Below are 18,837 nucleotides of genomic sequence, written 5' to 3'. Positions count from 1 at the left end.
AGGCTCTATTAATAATTTCACTGGATTAATAGACAAAAATCAGAGCTGTCCTAGCACATCAGAATACATAGTCTTATTACAGGTAAGGAAGCTGAGGTTTCAAGGGGGTGAGAAGTCCTCCTAAGAGGAGGAGTCAGACTCGAAACTACACAAAAAGAGGCAGAAATGTCCCTCTGCCTCTTAATCGGGGCCTGGAGACTCAAACACACTTGTGCAAAATCTCCAAAGATGGTGAGCTCTTCATCCTGTCAATTTCGTCTGCCTCGTGAACCTCAAGGCTCAAGTCTCCAGCACCAGACTAGCTTACACAACAGCAGAGGGGCCTTAGGTCTGGGCACCGAGCCAAAAAAAGGGAGGCTGTGGTCCCTGCTTTGGTTACCCTGGTGGGTCTGAGCGCCAAATCCGATCTCTTCCTCCTCTCTCCCTCCCTCTTTTCCTCCCTCTGTTCCGGGTCTGGGAGCAGGCCCTTAGGCAAACAGAAAGCCTTCCAGTCGGAGAAAGCTCTAGCAGCCTGCCGGGATAAAGGGCCCTGGGGGCGTGAGTGCAAAGGGCTCAAAATCAGAACCCAGCGTGGTGACAATGCCTCCATGAGTGTGCTTCCGCAATGGGCAGGCTCCTGGTCCAGGCGCCCGCCCATGGACCCGGCGGGGGCTTCCAGGCTGGGCCCAGCCATTCCGCTAGCTTGCGGGGGGAGGAAACTCGCTTCCCGAGCAATCGGTTGTCCCCTGCCCCCGCCACTCCCTCCGGTCCGGGCCCATCTCTGACGTAGTGTGACCTTGCTCATCCCTTCCAGGCTGTGGGCCTTTTTTCCCTGGGCAAGGTGAGGCTCCTGGCTGTCCCGAGGACGCTGTCCGGGCGCCGCGGGGGATTGACCGAATTGAGCCCTCCTAAGACTAATGGGCAATGAGCTCCCTGTCGGCGAGTGCCAGCCGCCTGCGCGGGGCGCCCCAGGAGAGGGTGCATTCCTGTCGCTCCGCCGCCCGCAGAAATTTCCCGGGAACCAACTCCACTGACTCGCCTGTCCGCACCCCGCGCGTGGCCGCCTAAGCTCAGACTCCAGACTGGAAGAGACAGCGGAAGGAACGCTGCCCGGGGCTGGGCCCGGGGCGACGCGGCCCGAGCAGGCCGAGGACCGACCTCTCCAAGACCTTGCTCTCCGCCTCTGCTACTCCCTCGAGCCAGCCCTCCCACGTGGTATCCAGGTCTGGGAATCAGAGCTCAGGGATGGCTGGGGACAACCGAGCGTTCTGAAGGTAAGCTTCCTCCCCTGCACTCGGGCGGAATGGCTGAGCCGGGCCTGGAAGCCCCCGCTGGGTCCTTGGGGACTTGCGGGCGCGCCGAACACAGGGCGGAGACAGTCGGGAGCCCCGCCCCAGCGGACTGGGCCGCCCTCCCTTTCCCCGCGCAGGGTCAGGGATGGGGGTGTGGTCCCAAGTGTACAGTGGCATCAAGCTCTGTGCGGAGCTCCCGGGAACGCTCCAAAGCCCTCAATCTGTTTCCCAGAACCGGTCCCCGGCCGCGCGCCTCGATTTCCAACAGCCTGCCTGTCCCCTGGGAACGTTCTGACATCCCTGGGGAGCGCCCAGGCCACGCGACAGCATCCCGAGGACGCTCTCATCACGCGTAGTCGCAAGTTTCGGAGCGGCAGTGAGAAACATGCGGGACTACGACGAGGTGACCGCCTTCCTGGGCGACTGGGGGCCCTTCCAGCGCCTCATCTTCTTCCTGCTCAGCGCCAGCATCATCCCCAATGGCTTCAATGGTATGTCAGTCGTGTTCCTGGCGGGGACACCCGAGCACCGCTGCCGGGTGCCGGACGCCGCGAACCTGAGCAGCGCCTGGCGCAACCACAGTGTCCCGCTGCGGCTGCGGGACGGCCGCGAGGTGCCCCACAGCTGCCGCCGCTACCGGCTCGCCACCATCGCCAACTTCTCGGCGCTCGGGCTGGAGCCGGGGCGCGACGTGGACCTGGGGCAGCTGGAGCAGGAGAGCTGCCTGGATGGCTGGGAGTTCAGCCAGGACGTCTACTTGTCCACCGTCGTGACCGAGGTGGGTGCCAGGCCGAGACCGGGGACCCAGGAGTGCCTGACCCTCCCTGTGTGTCAGCTCCCCTTGAGACTCTCTGCGCACTGCTAGGGTCAGCGTTTCGCATCCCCTCAAACCTGCTGTTCATACTTCCAGCAGCGGGTGTGCGCCCCAACAGAGAATAGGACTCACTCGAGGTGCATTCCTGGGTCCTTTCTGTCCAGTAAGGAGGTGATGGAGAAGGGAGTTTGTCACCAACTGTCTTTTCGTTTCCGATTTTCACAACAAATGAAGTTCCCCAAGAGCCTAGATGCTGCCTTGGGGGAAGCACAGCCTCAGGCTGCCCAGACGCACTGCCTGAGTCACCTTCCTGCCAGGCAAGGGAGGAGGGGTATGAAGGACCTTGTTACTGAGCAGGGCAGAACCAAATCTTGTCTGTTCCCTGGCCACAGATTTCCGGAGACATCAGGAGATGTACTGCTGAACCACATACTTGTGGTGAGGTTTGGGGTCCTGTCCTGAGGTCCCAGTTTCTCTAAAAGACAGCAGATGGCCTCCTGATGCTCTTTGGGTGCAAGGAAGCAGAGAAGGGGAAACCCCGGCTGGAAGCCCTGGCACTCAGGGACCTCTCTGAGCACAGGGTCAGTTGGTAGGCAGGAGCTGCAGCCCCTCAGCACCCTGTGTGGTTAATGGTAGGTTTTCTAAGTTCCAAGAATCAGGATGCACACAGGCTTCTCCCCTTTTTTCCTGCTTCACATCTGGTAAGGGCCAGGGGCTGCTGGGTCAGGACACACCTTCCTTCTGAGAAGAGCATCCTCACGGAGCCATTGCCTGCTCTTGGTCAGGCAGGTAGGATTTCCCTGCCGCTAGTCCCTCCTCTGCCTTGTGCTGCTCCCAAGAAAAACCTGAGTGGCCTCTGGTACTCAGGTTTTATCCCTTATCACTTTCCCTCAGCACAGTACGGCAGTCATCAGACATTGTGTCTGGCCTTGTGCTGGGCACCAGAGTGTGGATATCTGGGTGTGAAGCCTGCCCTCAGATGTCCATGGGGCACACTGGCTGTGTTACTGAGAAGGCTAACATTCACTCTGGTTAGGAGTAGGGTTCTGGAACGCAAATTCAAATCCTGCCTTGCTTGCTATGCAACCTGGGATAAATAAATCACCCTCTCTGTGGGACAATAAGTGGAGGAAATACTCCAAGAAGGGGTGATACAATTTTTGGTAAGTCTGAAAATATGAGCTAAGACCTGTCTAGGAAAGAACATGGGAGATTTAGGAAATGGAATTCTCATACATCAGAGTGGCTGGAACTCAAGGGATGAGAGATATGACAGATGAGACAAGAAATGCCCACAGGGGCCAAAGCTGACTTTATTCAGAGGACAGTGAGGAAATAGTAAGCATTCTAAGGCCAGGTTCGTGCTTTTGGAAAGAGCTCACTCTAGCTGCTATGACAAACAAGACCAATGAGGAAGCTGTGAAAGTCTCCTCTGCAAGAGAATGGTGGCCAGCCAGGTGTGGTGGCTGTGGAATCTGTGGCACCTGTGGGAAGAGGGCTCAGCCTGTGGACTGCCTCTGGATCCCCCAGCATTGGCACCATACCTACTCTGGGCCCTAAGGTGGCCATGCTTCTCTGGCTATGCTTCCCTAGCAGGGGCTCTAGTGCTTGCCCACTCCCGGCCCACAGCATGGCCTGGGAACAGCTAAGACTGGGTGCCAGCTCATCCCATGCTGATTTCTGGAAGTGTTAGCAGTGCCTGATATGGAGGCTGGACCCACGAGCAGCAGCCTTCCCTGACAGCTGGGCTGACCTGTCTGCTTTCCCTTTGTTCACTGGTTTTGTTTACCATAGGGTATGAGGGGTGGGTAGCTGCTGGCCTCCAAGTCCATAGCTACCTATGTTGTGTCCTGTTCACAGGGACCTCTAGGGATGTACATCATCACATATTCACACGCATACACCAGGATTTACTTTTTTCAGCAGCTTTTCCCTTCCTGGCTTCCTTTTTGAGTGGTGGGAGTAAAATAAAAAGCAACCAGAGGACAGGTGCAGTCACTCATGCTTGTAATCCCAGCACTTTGGGAGGCCAAGATGGATGGATTACTTGAGGTCAGGAGTTTGAAACCAGCCTGGCCAACATGGTGAAACACCGTCTCTACTAAGAATTCAAAAATTAACTGGGAGTGGTGGCGCACCCCTGTAGTCCCAGCTACTCAGGAGGCTGAGGCAGGAGAATCACTTGAACCTGGGAGGTGGAGGTTGCAGTGAATTGAGATCATGCCACCGTACTCCAGCCTGGGTGACATAGAGCCAGACTCTGTCTCAAAAAAATAAAAAATAAAAATAAAAAAAGCAACTGGGCCCTGGAAGTTGGGAGGAGAAGGGAAGGAAGCAAGTACCAGGGTGAGGAGGATGGATGGATGGCTCTCCCCAGAGGAGTGGTGGCACATGGAGTTCTGGAGTCAGACTCAGTAGAGGGCCAGTTCTGATTCCACTGCCCATCATCTGGCTGGCTGACTCCAGACAGGTTACATCACTGATGAAAGCCTCAGTTTCCTTGTCTATAAATTGGGGATACAAGCATATGAAAAGAGGCTCAACATCACTAATCACTAGGGAAATGCAAATGAAAACCATAATGAGGTACCACTTTGTAAAAATAGCTACTACCAAAAAAAAAAAACCCACCAGAAATCCACTTTAGGAGGCAGAGGCAGGAGGATTGCTTGAGGCTAGGACTCAAAACAGGCCTGGGCAACATAGCAAGACCCCATCTCTCCAATAAATAAAAATAAAAATTAGCCGGGCATGAAGGCATGCGACTATAGTTCCAGTTTATCAGGAGGCTCAGGCAGGACGATCACCTGAGACTAGGAGTTCGAGGTTGCAGTGACCTATCACCATACCTCTGCACTCCAGCCTGGTGACAGGACGAGACCCCACTTTTTTAAAAAGTGTTGTTTTTTAACACAGAAAATAACAAGTGTTAGTGAGGATGTGGAGAAACTGGAACCCTTGTTCATTCCTAGTGGGAGTGTAAAATGTTGCAGCCACTGTGGAAAATAGTATGGTGGTGCCTAAAAATAGAATTACCATATGATCCAGCAAGACCAATTCTGGATATATATCCAAAATCACTGAAAGAGGGTCTCAAAGAGATATTTGTATACCATTTCCATAGTAGCACTGTTCACAATAGTCAAAAGGTGAAAGCAACCCAAGTGTCTGTCCACAGACAATGGATAAACATAATGTGGTATGTGCGTACAATGGATAATTAATTATTCAGCTTTAGAAAGGAAGGACATTCTGACACATGCTACACATGGATGAACCTTGAGGAGACTATGCTTAGTGAAATAAGCCAGTCACAAGACGAATTATTTTCTGATTTCACTTAAAGAGTAGTCACACTCATAGAAACAGAGAGCAAATGGTGGTTGCCAGGGACTGGAAGAAGGAAGGCATAGGGAGTTGTTGTTTCATGGTTATAGAGTTTCAGTTTTGTAAGATGAAAATAGTGTTGGAGATTGCACAACAGTGTGAATGCTACTGAACTGTACATTTAAAATGGCTAACATATTAAACTGTATATTATGTGTACTTCCTCTCAGTTTTCACAGAGGATAGTAAGAGAAACCACCTTATGAGTTGTTGGGAGGACTCAGTGAGCTAATACCCCAGGCCCCATCCCATGGTGGCCAGCAGAGTGTGGCACCAGCAAACAGGCTTCCTAGGTGGGCAGTGAGGAGTGGTAAGGACAGGACCTCAGCCCTCTTTGCCTTCTCCACTGGCTGGGCACAATGGGCATGGTGGGAGCTGTCCTAAAGTCCAGATTGTGGCTAAAATAGGTGATAGGACTTGCTGGAGGCTGAGTCCCTCTCCCCACAGTGTTAGTTCCAAGGCTCAGAGACTTGGACACAGGTCCAAACCCATGCTGACTTGGCCAGTGTCAGTGGAGAAGGCCACACCCAGGGCCCCTGAGCAGGTTTTCTGCATCCCAATTGGCACAACACAGGTAGTGGAATCGTCTTCATATTGTGTCTCTGCCTTATACCACCATGCCGGGATCTCCCAGTGAGCATATCCTAGGGGACAGACAAGACTGCCTGAACTGCGCCCCACCCCCAACACCTCTTCACAGGATGACAAAGCTAGTCAGGAACCAGGGATGGCATGCTCTGGTGTAGAAATGCCTTTCATAGTATGCAGGAGGTAGCACTAAGGTGTCGGAGTTGGACACTTTATTTGTTATTTAACTCCAAGCAATGAGTTGGAGTTTGCATGAGTGCATTCGTCTGTGTTTGTGCATGTGTATAAGGCAGTTTCCTTCTTCAGGGGTTATTGTGAAGTCCAAGTTATTCATCCTGTGCAATTACTGAGTCAAAACATTTTTTGTTTGTTTTTTTTTTTTTTTTTTTTTGAGATGGAGTTTCATTGTTGCCCGGGGTGGAGTACAGTGGCACCGTCTCGGCTCACTGCAGCCTCCAGCCCCCGGGTTCAAGCATTTCTCCCCACTCCTAACACTGTGGGGAGAGGGACTCAGCCTCCAGCAAGTCCTATCACCTATTTTACAGGCCACAACCTTGACTTCTGGACAGCTCCCACCATGCCCACTGTGCCCAGCCAGTGGAGAAGGCAAAGAGGGTGCTGAGGTCCTGTCCTTACCACTCCTCACCACCCACCTAGAAAGTCTATTTGCTGGTGCCACACTCTGCTGCCTCCCAAGTAGCTGGGATTACAGGCACCTGCCACCATGCCCAACTAGTGTGTGTGTGTGTGTGTGTGTGTGGCCAGATTGATCTTGATCTCCTTATCTCAGGTGATCCACCTTCCTTGGCCTCCCAAAGTGCTGGGATTACAGGCGTAAGCCACCACGCCCAGCCATTATTTTTTAACTTTATTTTGAAATAACTTTTGATTTAGAGAGAAGTTTGAAAATAGTACAGAGATTTCACATATACCCATCATCCAGCTTTCTCTGATGTTAACAACTTAAATACCCATTATGCATTTATCCAAACCAGGAAATTAACGTTGGTTACAATAGTAATAACTGAACTACAGACTTTTGTTTGAATTTCACCCATTTTTCTGCTAATGTACTTTTTCTATTGTAGAATCACACCCAAAATCCCATGTTGTATTTAGTTGTCGTGTCTGTCTCCAATCAGTGACTGTTCCTCAGTCTTATCTTTCATGATCTTGACATTTTTACGAGTATTTTGATGAATGCTCCTCAATTTGGGTTGGTATGATTTTTCTCATCATTAGATGCGTCATGTGCTTTTTGGTAACAATACAATAGAAGTGATGCATATTCCAGGCATCATGCCAGTGGGTACATGATGCTGATGTGTTTTATTACTGGTGATGTTAACCTTGATCACTTGTCAAGCTGGTGTCTGCTGAATTTCTCTGCTGTAAAAGTATTATTTTTTCCTCTGTCATTAATAAATATCTTAAGGGAGGTACTTTGAGGTTATGCAAAATCCTGTGTCTCCTCAAATTTCTATCCACTGATTTTAGCATTCATCACTAGACCTTGACTGAAACAACTATTGCTGCAGTTTGCCTTGTGATGACTTTGCATTTCCTGATTCCTTCAATATTAATTGGAATTCTGAGAAGAAGAGCTTCCCCTCCACATCTATTTATTAATGTATGTAATTATTAACTTATATCGGTACAGGTTCATACATACTTATTTTATTTCATCAGTTATAAACTAATGCTATCCGTCTTTATTTCGTTGCTCCAGTTATTCCAGCTCAATCCATCAAGTTATTTTTCACTTTAAGGTGAAAGAATTAAATATCCAGGGTAAAGGCCTTTATCTATCTCTGGAGTCCGGGCTAGAGGAGTCTGTGTTTGCCCCTGCGGGAGGAGTGCCAGCCACAGCTCATTGCTAAGTTTTCCATCAGGCAGCAGCTGAGCAGGAACGCAAGCAGGGACTGGTGGAACCTGGGTTGGGACTGAAGCTTCTGTTGGGGAAGGAAGGGCCCCAAGCCACACAGAGTGTCTGATGATGGGGTCCTCATCACTGAGACCTACTTCAGGGGTCAGATCTCCATCTCTATGGGTGTAGCCCTTCATCTATAGCTCTCAGGGCCAAAACCTTAGAGAGAAGAGACCCTGTGTATGTGAGGAAGCCCAGCAACCTCCTGCCCTGAAGCTAGAGGATCAGGAAGGGCAACAAATGCCCTGCTCTGGAGAGGGCCTAAGTTCATCTGCAGGGCAGATGACAATCCTGGCTCTTGGCCAGGGGCTAAGCATGAGCCAGCCTTTGCTTCAAACATGTCCTTTTCTCCCATGAAATATCATTAGGGTCTTGACCTTCCCATCCATCCATGGGCTGGGAAAACTGAGGCAGTCACCTTAAACTATATACCACTTCTGCCAGGTCTTATGCTCCAGAGTTCTTGGGGAGCCTTGTGTATTAAGGACCAGCCTTCTTGATAGGCTACCAGTGGTTTGAGACAGGGCTGCTGCCATACCATAGAGTCTTCTGTCCTCTTCTCCAGCTGGGCTGCATCCTCTAGGAGCCCCTGAGTGGAGCTGCTGGTAGCTACGCCCTTAAGCATGACAGAATCTCCAGCAAAGGGCCTGGACCTCTGGGGGCACTAGCCTTGTGCTTTCCTGGGAACTGGGGTCAGGGCATGAACCACAGCAGGACTTACTGATTCGCCACCCATAGCCCAGAAGCGAGCCAGGTATGTGGAGCAAGATGAGGGCCTCTTCCCTTGCTAACAGGGAGCTTCTGGCAGGCATTGAGAGCAGCAAGCAAGGGAATAATTAAACAGACTAACCCTCACATCCAGCTGCTGCTATGTGGTACTTCACACAGTAGCTCTCAAAGACGCACCTCTCCTGGGGTCTGGGTAGGCCCTGACAAAGGGGAAAACCTCCCGTGATAGGCAGGTTTGTGGAGTTTCTTTCTATCAGGCCTGCAGGCTGCCTGGGGACGTTGCTCATGGACGTGGAGACTGGTAGCCTGACTATCAAGATAACCTGAATATTAACCAAGTTGTTCATCCAAGTCCATACTCAGACCTGCCCTCTGGCAGATTCCAAAGGGGATAAGGTATGGGAGCCTCTGGCTCCAGCCAGCCCTGCGAGACTTCTATTTCCAGTCAACGCTTCAGAAAGCAAATCTTGCCAGGGAGCAGATAGAGGAGACTCAGGGGCTTCCCCTTGCTCTGGCCTGAATGTGCTTCCCTGTTTGTTTATCAGCTGCCTCACCCCAAACTGTTTGCCTCTCTGCTGTGTTCCTCTGACAACAGCCACCAGGATCTCAGAATATGCTTTTGCTCAGAGGTTGCTTCACCTGTACCTCCTGCCAATTTTCCGGATAAATAGACTTTGCCCATCCCTCCGGTGGGCAGCAGAACCCTCATACAGAGTCCAGGGTGGCATTTTGACAAAAACAAGGCTTTGGCAGGACTGGTCGGGGGGAGCTGCAGGTACCTTGGGCCTCTAAGACTGTAATTCCTCCCTTATGACAGGCTGCATTCAATTTAGGTGTAAGTCTAATACAGGTCTGCCTTGTTATCTAAAGCTGTGTTGTGGTTTTATACATGTTTCTGGATTCCAAAAGAAAGGCAAGAATCCCCATTTGGAATGGAGAAGGTGTGGAAAGAATGAGGGTTCTAGGGAAAGGCTGGATTGACTCACAGGCTCTAGCAAGAAGCAGAGACAGCCCCAAGCTGGTGGCTCCTGCTCAGCATTTGCAAGACTGGAGGGCAGGCCCAGGTGGCCCTTCCAAAGCTTCCCCTCAGTGCTTGGTGACTGGCATAAACATGGTGTCATTTGCTCATGGTCCCCTAATACAGGCTGGGATGGCTATGGTAGATCCACTGTCAGGATGCAAGGGGCACAGCTAGATCTCTGAATGTCCCTTCTCCTTCCCACAGCCCCTCCACTCCCATCCCTATCTTTCCACTCACACTCACTGCTGCTTCTGCTTTGGTTTAGCCTCCAATGACTACAGAACTCATCAGTGAGGGTTTTCCATCTGTGACAGCTTTTTCTTTACCTCTAAAGGAAGAAAGATACCGAGAACATTTTAAGGTTTAGCAGCCTTCTGGCTTAGTTATTTGTAAATGAAAATATGAGTAGAAGAATTAAACAGCCAAAAAGATAACCCACAAAATGGGAGAAAATACTGGCAAATCATGTATCTGATAAAGGATTTGTATCTAGAATATAAAAAGAACTCTTACGACTCAGCAATAAAAAGCCTGATTTAAAAGTGGATAAAATCATTTGTCCACTTTGGAGAACAAACGTTTTCCCAAAGAAATACAAATCAATCAGCACATGAAAAGATTCCCAGACTTCGAAGATGGCAGTGTGAGGAGCACCAAAGCCACAGACCAGCTCCCCAGTGAAACAACCATAACTGGTGAAAATACCACACACACACACACACACATTTAGAGTCCCTGGAAGTTGTCCTAAGGGCATACATTTATTCAAGAAAGTCTACTATATCTTGGCAAGAACAGTGGAAGTCTATGATATTTGAGTTAAAACCCCTTCAGCCCTCCCTTTCCCCATACTCCCAGCACAAGAAAAATGGAAGTTCCACTCTAGGTGCATATAACCAAGAAAATAAGAGTTCTTTCTCCCACCAGCTTCCAATGAGAGGAAACACCTCACCAAGAGGAACAACAAATTCCCATCCCCCACCCATCCCTGTATTCTCTTAGCTCCAAACCACGGAAGTTAAAATTCTCGTGAGTGCAACCAATTTATAGGATCCCATCCTCCACCCAGCCCCTATTCATATAGTAGAGACTCTACTCCAGGTGTTACAAGTTGAGACTATTAGAGCCTTGATTGCACTTATGACAGCTTATTCATAGGGCAGAGCTTCCACACCAAGTTCCCACTTCCACTCAGTGTCCTACTCATAAAGTAGGGGTGTCATTCTGAGATAAAAAGGCCACTTTTCCTGCCCACCTCTCTAGAACAGGAGCTCAGAGATTTTGCCCAGTGCGGGAGAGATAATCCAAAAGAAGAGAGTGCTAAAGCTATCCACACAGGAACTAAATTTATTTGAAATAGAGTGTAAAAGGACAGCCCAAGATTGCTCTCAAGAACAATGGAGAATTTGGTGGTAAGCAACTAAGAGGATTCTGGTAACTCCATCAGGGCAACAAGTGAACTCATAATACAGCTAGTTGACCAGGAAAAAAACAGGAAACAAACAAATGAGAAAGAGACAGCTAAGAGCAGCCCTTCTGGAGTCAAAACAAATCTTAAAGACTTGTCTCAAAAACTATCATTGCAAAGGGGCTTGACTCAATTGGATTAGACTGTGGGACAATATATGCCCCCAGGGAATTGCTGAAATTAATAAGGCAATTGGCTAGCAATTAGTGAGGCTAACAGCTGAGTGTGATACCAGCTGAGACAGACAGCTTAACAAAAAGATCAGGACAGGCGGCAATGGCTCACGCCTGCAATCCTAGCACTTTGGGAGGCTGAGGTGGGTGGATCACCTGAGATCAGGAGTTCAAGACCAGCCTGGCCAACAGGGCAAAACCCCATCTCTACTGAAAATACAAAAATTAGCTGAGCATAGTGGCAGGTATCCATAATTCCAGCTACTTAGGAGGCAGAGGCAGGAGAACTGCTTGAACCCAGGAGGCGGAGGTTGCAGTGAGCCGAGATTGTGCCACTGTACTCCAGCCTGGGTGACAGAGTGAGACTTCATCTCAGAAAAAAAAATGAAGAGGAGGTGATCAGGGAAATGGAGGTAGAAGAATGTGTCAGTAATTTCTACAATATATTATCTAATTTATAATGTGTCCTAATTTCCACAATATATTATCTAAAATGTCCAGCTTTTTAGATAATGCAGAGAAACAGAAAAGTATGACCTATACACAGAGAGAAAAATGTGGACAACAGTTACTGCCTGAACGGGCCCACATGACAGATTTTTAAAAAATTTAAAGCAGCCATTATAAATATGTTCAAAGAATGAAAGGAAGTCATGCTTTTAAAAGTATAACGACAATATTGCATCAGACACAGAATAGCAATAAAGAGAGAAAAGTTACATTTATATTTTTAAAAGCTGAGCCAGGCATGATGGCATATGCCTACAGTCCCAGTTACCCAGGAGGCTGAGGTAGGAGAATTGCTTGAGCCTAGGAGTTCATGCCCAGCCTGGGCAACAGAAAGAGACTTTGTCTCTTAAACAAACAAACGAAAGAACTGAATAGAAATTCTGGAGTAAAAATGTACAATAATTGAAATTAAAAATTAACTCAAGGTCCTTAACAGAAGATTTGAACAGACTGAAGAAAGAATCAGCAAACTTGAAGGTAGAGGATTGGAAAGTATGTAATCCAAAGAACAGAGAGGAAAAAGGGAATGAAGAAAAATTAAAGAGCCTCAGAGAAATGGGGAACACCATTAAACATAGCAATATATGCATAATGGAAATACTAGGAGAAGAGAGAGAGAAAAGGGCAGAAAAAAATACTCAAAGAAATTATGACTGAAAACTAACCAAATTTGGTGAAAAACATTAAACTACACATTTCAGAAGCTCAACAAACTCCAAATAGAATAATCACAAAGAGATCCACACCTTGACATATCATGGTAAAACTGCTTTTAAAAAAAAAAAAGATAAAAAGGCCGGGTGTGGTGGCTCAAGCCTGTAATCCCAGCACTTTGGGAGGCCGAGGCGGGTGGATCATGAGGTCAAGAGATCGAGACCATCTGGTCAACATGGTGAAACCCCGTCTACTAAAAATACCAAAAATTAGCTGGGCATGGTGGCGCATGCCTGTAATCCCAGCTACTCAGGAAGCTGAGGCAGGAAAATTGCCTGAACCCAGGAGGGGGAGGTTATGGTGAGCTGAGATCACGCCATTGCACTCCAGCCTGGGTAACAAGAGTGAAACTCCATCTCAAAAAAAAAAAAAAAAAAAAAAAGACAAAAACAATGGGAAAAATTTGAAAGCAGCAAATATATGACTAGGCACATACAAGAGAACTCCAGTAAGATCAACATTTGACTTCTCATCAAAAACAATAAAGGACAGAAGGCAGTGGAGTGGCATAATCTAAGTCCTGAAGGAAAAAACTGTCAACCAAGAATTATGCATCCAGCAAAACTGTCTTTTCAAAAAAGAGATAAAGAAATTCTGAAATACACAAAACTTGAGAGAATTGTTTCTAGCAGTGATGTTTCACAAGAAATATTAAAGGAGGCACTTCAGGAATAAATTTAAGAATTTGCAAAATGTATATTTTAAAAACTATAAAATGTCTTTGAAAGAAATTCAAGAAGCCCTTAAAAAGTGGAAAGGCATCCCATGTTCTGTTCCATGGAGCAGAAAACTTATTGTTAGGATGGCAATGCTCTCCAAATTGATCAATAGATTCAATGCAAAAGATGTTCAACATTAGTTTTATTAGAGAAATACAATTAAAACCATAATGAGATATCTCTTTACACCCACTAAGATGACTAAAATTAAAGTCATGCAATAACAAGTGTTGGTAGAAATGTGGAGAAATTGAAACCCTCATTCATTGCTGTTGAAATCATAAAATGGTGTAGCCACTTTGAAAGCAGATTAGGAGTTCTGCAAAAGGTTAAGTATAGACTTGTCATATGACCCAATGACAGTTTCCCTCCTATGTATATGCCCCAAAGAAATGAAAACATTTACATACAAAATGTTGTATATGAATGTTCACAGCAGCAGCATTCATAGTAGTCAAAAAGTGGAAACAACCCAAATACTTATCAATTGATGAACGGATCATTGAAAATGTGGTAGACCTAAACCATAGAATATTATTAAACCATAAAAAGGAATGAAATACTGATACACTGCACAATGACATGGATGGACTTAGAAAACAAGCTAAGTAAAAGAAGCCAGTAACAAAAGACATATATAATTCTATTTATATGAAATGTCCAGAATAGGCAAACCCATAGAGACAGAAAGTAGATTAGTGGTTTCCAGGGACTGGAGGAAGAAGAAAATGAGGAGTGACTGCCAATAGGTATCGATTTTCTTTCAGGGGTGATGAAAATTCTAAAATTAGATCATTGCTGATGGTTGCACAACTCTGCGAATATACTAAAAATGACTAAATTGTATACTTTAAAAGAGTAAATGTTATGGTGCACAAATTATATCTCAATAAAGCTGTTATAAAAAAAATAATTAGCCAGGTTTGTTTTTGTTTTTCTTTGTTTTGTTTTTTCAGATGGTCAAGGAATTCCCAGCTTTACATCACAATCAAGTGATAAAGATAGAAATGGGGTGGTTAACCCCAGTTAACCTTTTTCAGTCCATTATTAACTACCACTTCTTACTTTCTCCTGCAATAAAGAAAGGATAACTATGAGAGGATACCATAGAAACCAATTTTTTATTCTTAAAAGGAGCACTGCTGATTTTTCACTCAGTTGTCTCTGGGATTGAAGACCATTTATAAAATCCCTTTTGAAGAGCTTTTCTACTTTTTAGTAATGGACTGGAAGAATTTTTATTTCTTAGAATTTCTTTCTATTAGTCAGATTTTAGTGTAACCTGCTTTGCTTATTCATCCATGAGTTCCAGGTCATGATTTTGCTCAGGACAAATAAAATGCTCTACTAGCATGAGACTAGTAGAAAGGAAACTACCATTTAATGAGGACTGTGTCAGATGCTCCACTGACATTTCCCATCCAATGCACACAACAAACCCAGGAACAGGTATTATTGTCATCTTTTTGAAAGTGAAGAAGCAGGCTAATAGAGGTGAATGGACTGCCCAACATCACACAACCCAAAGTGGCAGACCCCGAGAAAACCTGTGTTCTTTGCTGAACCCCAGGATACCTTCCAGTGTTCTCAGTTCCGTGCAGGTCAGATGGAGTTCATTTATCTTTATGATCCTTTATGACTCTGGCAGAAACTAAAACTGCCAGACTTTGGCTACTTGGAGAATTAGTTCAAGGCTGAGGGTGATTTTCCAAGTACAATGTATGATACTCCTCAGTCCCAGAACCACATTTTCCAGATTGATTTTCTGTGACTCCTAATTAATTGTTCAATGTTCATTCAACAGTTTGTAAAGCACCCACTGTGTGCCTAGCACTGTGCAAATATTAATCAACTAAAATATGATTATACAGATTATTCAGGTTTTAGAACTCTGTCCTTCTGCTGGAGGATGGTGAGGAGGGGGTGTCTCTTTCCTCTCTAGCCAGAGAGCAAGGGTGAAGTGGCCCAGAACAGAGCCTGCCCCACCCAGGGCTGCTGGGCTCATGCATGCACATGTGCACATCTGATCTGTCCTGTAAAGTATGCTTGACCTTGAGCTTTGTGAAGGCTGGGACCATGTCTTTCTTGTGCCCCACACAGAGCCTGGCCTGGAGCAGGTGCTCAATGTCAGTTGAATCAATGATTAAGCAATTTTTTGACCAATTCACTAGGAGAACTTGGGCTGGTTGCTTTATTGCTCTGTGCCTTTACTTCCTCATTTGTAAAACAAGGATAAAAAGAGTACCCATCTCACATGGCAACCCTGAGATCCCCTGAGATAATACATGGCACTCAGTGAGCACTCCACATGTTGTTCTCATTCCCATTACTGCTACTGTAGGGAGGCATGGGAGGTGGCACATCCTTCTATGCCAAGAGTGACCTCCCATTCCCTATTACCTTATCACCTGGATTTTTGTTTCTTAAATTAGAGCTGAATGCCAGATGGACCACTACGTGAAACTCTGCTCTGTTGTGAGAACCTTGGTCTGAGACCCTGCTGATGGGACAGACATAGTAACTCTGGGAGGCCCCATCAGAGGGGCAGGGAGAGGGGGGGTAAGCTGTTTCAGAAATGTTAGTGTTTGACTTGAAAGTGCAGCCCCAGAGCAATGCCAGCCAGCTCCTCAGGAAGACATCCACCATTAGCCTCTGAGCTGGTCATGTGAATGTATGTGTGTGTGTGCATGTGTGTACAAACATGTGCAGGGACACACAGGGACAGTTCTGTCCCATCAAGGAAAACACTGACTCCCACTGGGCCCACCATATCACTGTTAACCACAGGGAGGTTTTGTGGCCCTGGCTAGTGGGGACCCAAGAGATATCCCTCAAACCTAAGGGTCTGGGAGCAGGGAGGGCTTGGTTTCCTAAGAAAAGTCCTTTCTGAAGGGTCCCCTTTAGGACTGGCAGCTGATTTACTGGACTCTAGCCCTTCACTCCAGGTGGAACTTTGTCTGCCAATCCTGTGTCCTAACACCAGGCCCCTCACAACTTCTCAAAAAGACTCTGGGCACCATGACTCCCCACAGGAGAGCCCAGTCCTAATGTCAACAATGGGCAGCCATGCAGTCTAGCTGCCTTCCCCTGTGGGTTGTAAGCAGGGTCTCCAAAGGCAGATAGCACCCCGCATGGGCTTGGGACAAATGGCCACTGCGTGTGTGTGGTTCTCCTCTGCTGCATCATTCTGACAGGGCTTCTTGGCCCCTCTTCAGGGAGGGAATGGGACCAAAAGCCATGGATACAGAGCCTCCAGGAAGGAGAATGATGGGAGCTGGCCCTCACCCCACTCCCCTTCCCAGTGCCCTCATTCAGAACTCCTGCCTCTGCTTCATTCGCCTGAGCCAGGCTTGACCCCTTATCAGGGCCAGCTTCATGGGCATGCAACTATACAGTCACACAAAGCCCCACACTTGGTTTCAGTGTTTTGCCATTGCTGTTTTGAAATTCTTAATAACTTTTGACCAAGGAGTCATGCATTTTCAGTTTGCCCTGGACCTGCAAATTAAGTAGCCAGTCCCCAGTCCTACCCTTTGCTCACGCAATGCCTGGCTCCACATCTAACAGCCTTCCTTTCCTTTCTATCTCTAAATCCTATCTATCCTCCCCGAAGGCGAAGTCCAGACAGAAAAATATTTGAAAAACTACAAAGAAGAGCACATTAGATTTGAAAGAGCTTTTCTGCTCAACTGCAGATGGAACGATAATGGTTGGCATGTTAACGTGTCTACCAATCTTGAGTTTTTCCTGGCTCTGTCCAAGGCTAAAGGCTGCGATGGAGGCCTTCTACTCCTAGTCCTGGGTAACTGTCTCCTGGTATCACATTCTTTGAAGAAGGGTAGGGCATCATATTTAATAAGCTCCTTTTGTCCTGTGTTAGGAGCAAAGGTCTAAAGCAGGACGCTGGTACAAGTTTGGGTTCTGAGGCCCAAGTAGCTATCTGTCATGCTCATTTACTTGCTGTGGCTTCAGACAAATCCCATTCTCACAGTCTTTAATCTTCTGCAAAATGAGTCACACCACATCATGAGGCGTTGGGGCCTCAATTGCTCATCTCTCTAAGTCAGAAGCAGATCCCAAGCTTTTATCTGAAGCTTTGGACAGTTATTTTTGGAGGTAGATGTCCATGAATGCAGGCACACATCCTGTTTACTGTTTCTGGTCTATGGACTGGCAGAACACATTCATCTGGCCATACAGTTTTAGAGGGTTCATTCCCCTTTCTCCTGAAGCCCACTCAGGAGCCCCATGTGAGGCAACCCAACTCTGGGTACAGCCTCAGATATTTCCTTGGATTGTGCCTGAGCGACAGAGCACCAAATTCCTGACCCAAGTTGTTTTTCTTCTGCAGAGCTGTGTTGGGCGTTGCCCCTAGCCAGCATTGTGAGCACTGTGAGAGGCGGCCTCATGAATCTTGCTATTGTCTCTAGGACAGGGGTAATCTCGAGGACATTATCCTCAGCATCAGAGTGGCTCTTTTGTGGAAGAAGTACATAGGAGAGACTTCTTTCAGACCTCAATATTCAGAACAAGTGGGTGCTTCTGCGAATGAGCAGACAACTTCGGGTAGTAACCCTTCTGAGAGCTGGGATATGCAGAGCCAGTTTTGGAGCCCTGTCTGGCAAAGCAGACAGGCCCAGGACAGGACAGTCTAGGGTCAGTCTTACCCCAGGCTTAGTTTTTGCAACCTCCTTCCCCTTTATTTTCCGTTTGCCCCAATTTCCATAGCTTTTTGTTTTACGTTTTTCTCTTGTATGCGTCTTAATAAACATCTCTGCCTGCTGCAGAATGAAGTGTGATATAAATATGTGAGTTTGTTCTTAAATCCACCACACTTTCAAGGGAGTTGTATTAAGAATGAATTATTTGGCAACGCTGTAAAAGGAGCCCCACCCCAGATGGAGCTAGGGATGGGTGGGAGGCAGGAGTCTTTCCTCCAGACTGGATCATCTTGCCATAGACAGCAGCCCCCCAAAACCCAGGCCCAAAGTGCTCATTGGCATCTATTTATTTTTTTGTTAACAAATGAAAGGCCACTAAACACACTTTGAAATCTTTGCAACTTCCCTTGAAATTTTGCTGAATTGACTTAAGTCAAACTGAAACTCTGGCTGAAACTCTCATTTTGTAGACATACTGGCAGGGACTTGTTAGGGCAACAGCATCCCACAGGCCCTAGGGAATGGGAGGAACCACACTTCTGGAAAGACTGGATGGGAAGGAGGGTGTAGGGGTATAGGAAGGGGAGATAGGGAGCCCTGGAGAGGGGTGAGTTAAGTAGGCCCTAGAACAGCAGGGCCCTGAATCAGGCCCCAGGCTTGGCCTAGGCGTGAGTGGACCAGGGACCACATGATTTTTCAGAGGGGTCTTTTCAGAAAATAAAGTCACAGAGCTCCTGTAACCACTTGCACTTTTCAACAAGGGAAAAGACATTTTACCCCTAAACCACGTGGCCATGTCCTCTGCCCTGCCCTTTGGGCTTTTTAAACACCTTCCCTCCACACCAGGCTGCCTTC

The 18,837-nt window shown here is 47.2% G+C and overlaps 1 protein-coding gene across 4 annotated transcripts in view; it reads left to right on the top strand.

Annotated features, from left to right (window-relative positions):
* The first annotated feature begins 1,557 nt into the window (after positions 1-1,557).
* The window catches only part of SLC22A4 (solute carrier family 22 member 4), a 51,101-nt gene continuing 33,821 nt past the window's right edge, over positions 1,558-18,837 (top strand). For all 4 annotated transcript variants that reach the window (XM_074381653.1, XM_039472969.2, XM_074381643.1 and 1 more), the window contains exon 1: positions 1,558-2,049. In XM_074381653.1, the coding sequence (XP_074237754.1) occupies positions 1,657-2,049 (393 nt within the window). In that variant the 5' untranslated portion in view covers positions 1,558-1,656. The remainder of the gene's footprint in view (positions 2,050-18,837) is intronic.

Source organism: Saimiri boliviensis, chromosome 1, assembly GCF_048565385.1.
Source record: "Saimiri boliviensis isolate mSaiBol1 chromosome 1, mSaiBol1.pri, whole genome shotgun sequence".
NCBI lineage: Eukaryota > Metazoa > Chordata > Mammalia > Primates > Cebidae > Saimiri > Saimiri boliviensis.
This window is presented reverse-complemented; position numbering and strand designations above follow the sequence as displayed.